Genomic DNA, 3,344 nt, shown 5'->3' on the forward strand with positions numbered 1-3,344 from the left:
TTGCAACTCAAGGCTTAAATTTTTTTTTCAATTCTTTCAGCTTGAGAAATGCCAAATGTGTTCTTCCCTTTTGGTTTTCAAACTCCAGGTCTTTGCACATTTCATTATAGCAATTGGTTTTGTCTGCTCAAGCTGCTCTTTGAAATCTTCTGTTCAGCTCTTTTATCCTGTCATTTCTTGCATTTGCTTTAGCTACTCTCCGCTCAAGGGCAAGTTTCAGAGTCTCTTCTGTCATCCATTTTGGTCTTCTCTTCTTTTCTCGTCTTTTTAGTAATCTCTTGCTTTCTACATGGATAATGTTCTTGATATCCTCCCACAGTTCTTCTGGTTTTCAGTCATAGGTGTTCAATGCATCAAATCTATTCTTTAGATATTCTCCAAATTCAGGAGGGATATATTCAAGATCATATTTTGGCTCTCATGGACTTGTTTTAATTGTCTTTAACTTCAAGTTGAACTTGCATATGAGCAGTAGACGGTCTGTTCCACAATCAACTCCTGGCCTGGTTTTGGCTGAAGATACTGAGCTTTTCCACCACCTCTTTCCACAGATGTAATCAGTCTGATTCCTGTGTGTTCTATCTGGTGAAGTCCACGTGTGGAGCCGCTGTTTGTGTTGTTGAAAAAAGGTGTTTCCAATGAATAAGTTGTTGGTCTCGCAAAATTCTACCATGCGAGTTCCAGCATTATATCTTGTCACCAAAGCCATGTTTTCCAACTACCAGTGATTCTTCTTTGTTTCCAACTTTTGCATTCCAGTCACCAGTGATAATTAACAGATCTAGATTGCATGTTCGGTCAATTTCAGACTGCAGAAGTTGATAAAAATCTGCAATTTCCTCATCTTTGGCTTTGGTGGTTGTGGCTTAAATATGAATAATTGTTGCATTAACGGGTCTTCCTACTAGGCATATAGATATTATTATCCTATCACTGACAGCATTGTACTTCAGGACAGATCTTGAAACATCCTTTGTGATGATGAATGCCACACCGTTCCATGTTCTTATTATTAATGGATATTTGCCACTGTTTCTCTTCAATTTGAGTGGTGCCATGTCAGCAAATGGAGGTCTTGAAAGCTTTACCTTATACATATGAATAAGGCTGATTTTACTCTGATAATGCAGCTCTTGCCCAGTCCTACTTTGAGAGCTTTCTTAGCTAAGTGACTCATCTTCCTCTTCTGTATTGGACAATGCTTCTGGACTATTCATAAAGTTGCGCAATAAAGTATCAGACAGTGTTTCTCTGCTATTCATAAGATTTTCCCTGACCAATTCTTTGAGAAGTGGATGGCCTCCTCCTTCTTCCTAGTCTGTCTCAGTCTGCAAGCCAGGCTGATACCTGTGCAAAGGTGCACCCCACTGGGTTTGAAACACCAGTGGCACAGCCTCAAGACTCACAGCAACAGGTCACCACAGTAGGTCAAACCGACAGACAAGTTTGTCTCCCTTAGCTGTTGGAAACCCCTCCAACCAACCTTACCTGGATCCCTGCAGCTATCTCCTCGATCTGTTCCAGTCCCCTTTACCTTTTCTGTCCTCTCCCTGCTTCCTACCTCATTGCTTGTGGTGAGTGCCCTGGGTTCCCTCTCCATACCTGGGTCCCTGCAGCTGACTCCTCGATCTGTTCTGGTCCCCTTTGCCTTTTCTGTTCTCTCCCTGCTTCCCGCCTTGCTGCTTGTGGGGGTGGCCTGGGTTCCCTCTCCTCACCTGGCTCCCTGAGTTGACTCCCTGATCTGTTCCAGTCCCCTTTGCTTTTTCTGTCCTCTCCCTGCCTTCCCGCCTCGCTCCTTTTGGGGCATGGCCTGGGTTCCCTCTTCACCTGGGTCTTATCCTTGCAGTCCTTAAAATCCAGGCTTTTGTTGCTGTTAGTTGCCATCAAGTCCATTCTGACTCCCAGTGACCCCATGTGCAGAGTAGGACTGCCAACAGAGTTTTCAAGGCTGCTTTTGGAAACAGATTGCCAGTTGACCAAATGTTTCTAAACCAAAAACCAAACCCACTATCACTGAGTTGATCTGACTCATAGCAACCCCCATAGGGTTTACAAGGCTATATATCTTTATTTAAGTAGGCTACTTCAGCTTCTCCCATAGAGTAGCTGGTAGATTTGAACCAACGGCCATCTGGTTTTGAGCCAAATGCTTTAACTCTGCACCACCAGATTGCCTCTACGTGAGTTCAATCCACCAACCTTTCAGATAGTAGTGGAGAATATAACCATTTGTGCCATACGTAATCCTTAGTTATGTAAATACATTGCTGCTCGAATAACTGCTTTTAGCAGGATCTGCACAAGGCTGGTCCTTATGAGGCAGAGGTTAAAGATGTCCCGATGTCCAGCTTTTCCAAATTGTTATGCCACTCCATCATCTCTAACATCAATTCCTGCTTTTCCCCTCAGTGTTCTGCCACCTTTCTTAGGGTTCTGTACAGCTCATGTGGTGGTGGAGACTAGAAGGCTAGCAGGTCCCAAGTCTGTGGCTAGGTCAGGAGTATTCTCCCCACTCTCATGGTTGCAGGGGCTGGCGAACCCAAGTCAGCAGGCCTGAAGACTGGCTGCTGTCTCAAGTCCAGGGGAGAAATGATGACAGACCAAACCCTGGACCCTGGAACAAGAGAACTTTGCCAGAGCACTCATATATATCCCCTCAAGGAAGCTAAGGGTGGTAACTTGAGTCACACCCTCCAGTAAGGTGGAACTCAAGATACATCCAACCCTAAACAGGCATGTAGACTACGATTTACATCACAAAATGGAGGACAGTACCTAGAAGGGCCGTATTAAGCAGCTCACTGCACTGCAGCTGCTAAACATGCATGTATGTCTTTTCTGTCTAGGTACTATGCTAAGTACTGTGCCATTTTCATTAAGCCTGCCAGCATAAGTATTATTATTACAGTTAGACAAGAAACCAAAGAGCAGAGGAATGTGGTAACTGAGATTTAAAGCAGATCTGTCTGGTTCCAGAAACTTATGTATCTTTAGAATCTAAAATGCAAATGCAATAGGGACCTAGTTAAGAGTAATGACTTCTGAGGTCCCACTCTTGCTGTTAGTTGCCATCAAGCCAGCTCATGACAACCCTGTGTGATGCAGTAAGGTTTTCATGACTGTAATCATAACGGAAAGCAGATCGCCAGTCCTTCTCTTCTGCAGTACCATGAGGTGTGTTGAAACTGTTAATCTTTAGGTTAGCAGTTGAGCACACACTGTTTGCATCATGTAGGGACTTCTGAGGTCCCACTGCCTAGCTAGAGTTTTGGCTTTGCTGCTCTGGTAGCATAGTGGCTAAAGCACTTGACTGCTAACCAGATGGCTGGCGGTTCAAACCCACC

At 44.3% G+C, this 3,344-nt stretch overlaps 1 protein-coding gene across 1 annotated transcript in view; it reads left to right on the forward strand.

Annotated features, from left to right (window-relative positions):
- The window catches only part of LOC103210806 (COMM domain-containing protein 10), a gene marked incomplete at its 5' end in the record, with an annotated part of 365,452 nt that overhangs the window by 329,929 nt on the left and 32,179 nt on the right, over positions 1–3,344 (forward strand). Inside the window, 1 exon segment of the mRNA XM_042783092.1 lies at positions 605–646. Within this exon segment, the coding sequence (XP_042639026.1) occupies positions 605–646 (42 nt within the window).

The sequence above is a fragment of the Orycteropus afer genome, unplaced genomic scaffold (assembly GCF_000298275.1).
Source record: "Orycteropus afer afer isolate SDZICR_OR568_19922 unplaced genomic scaffold, OryAfe1.0 scaffold00654, whole genome shotgun sequence".
In the NCBI taxonomy this organism is placed as follows: domain Eukaryota; kingdom Metazoa; phylum Chordata; class Mammalia; order Tubulidentata; family Orycteropodidae; genus Orycteropus; species Orycteropus afer.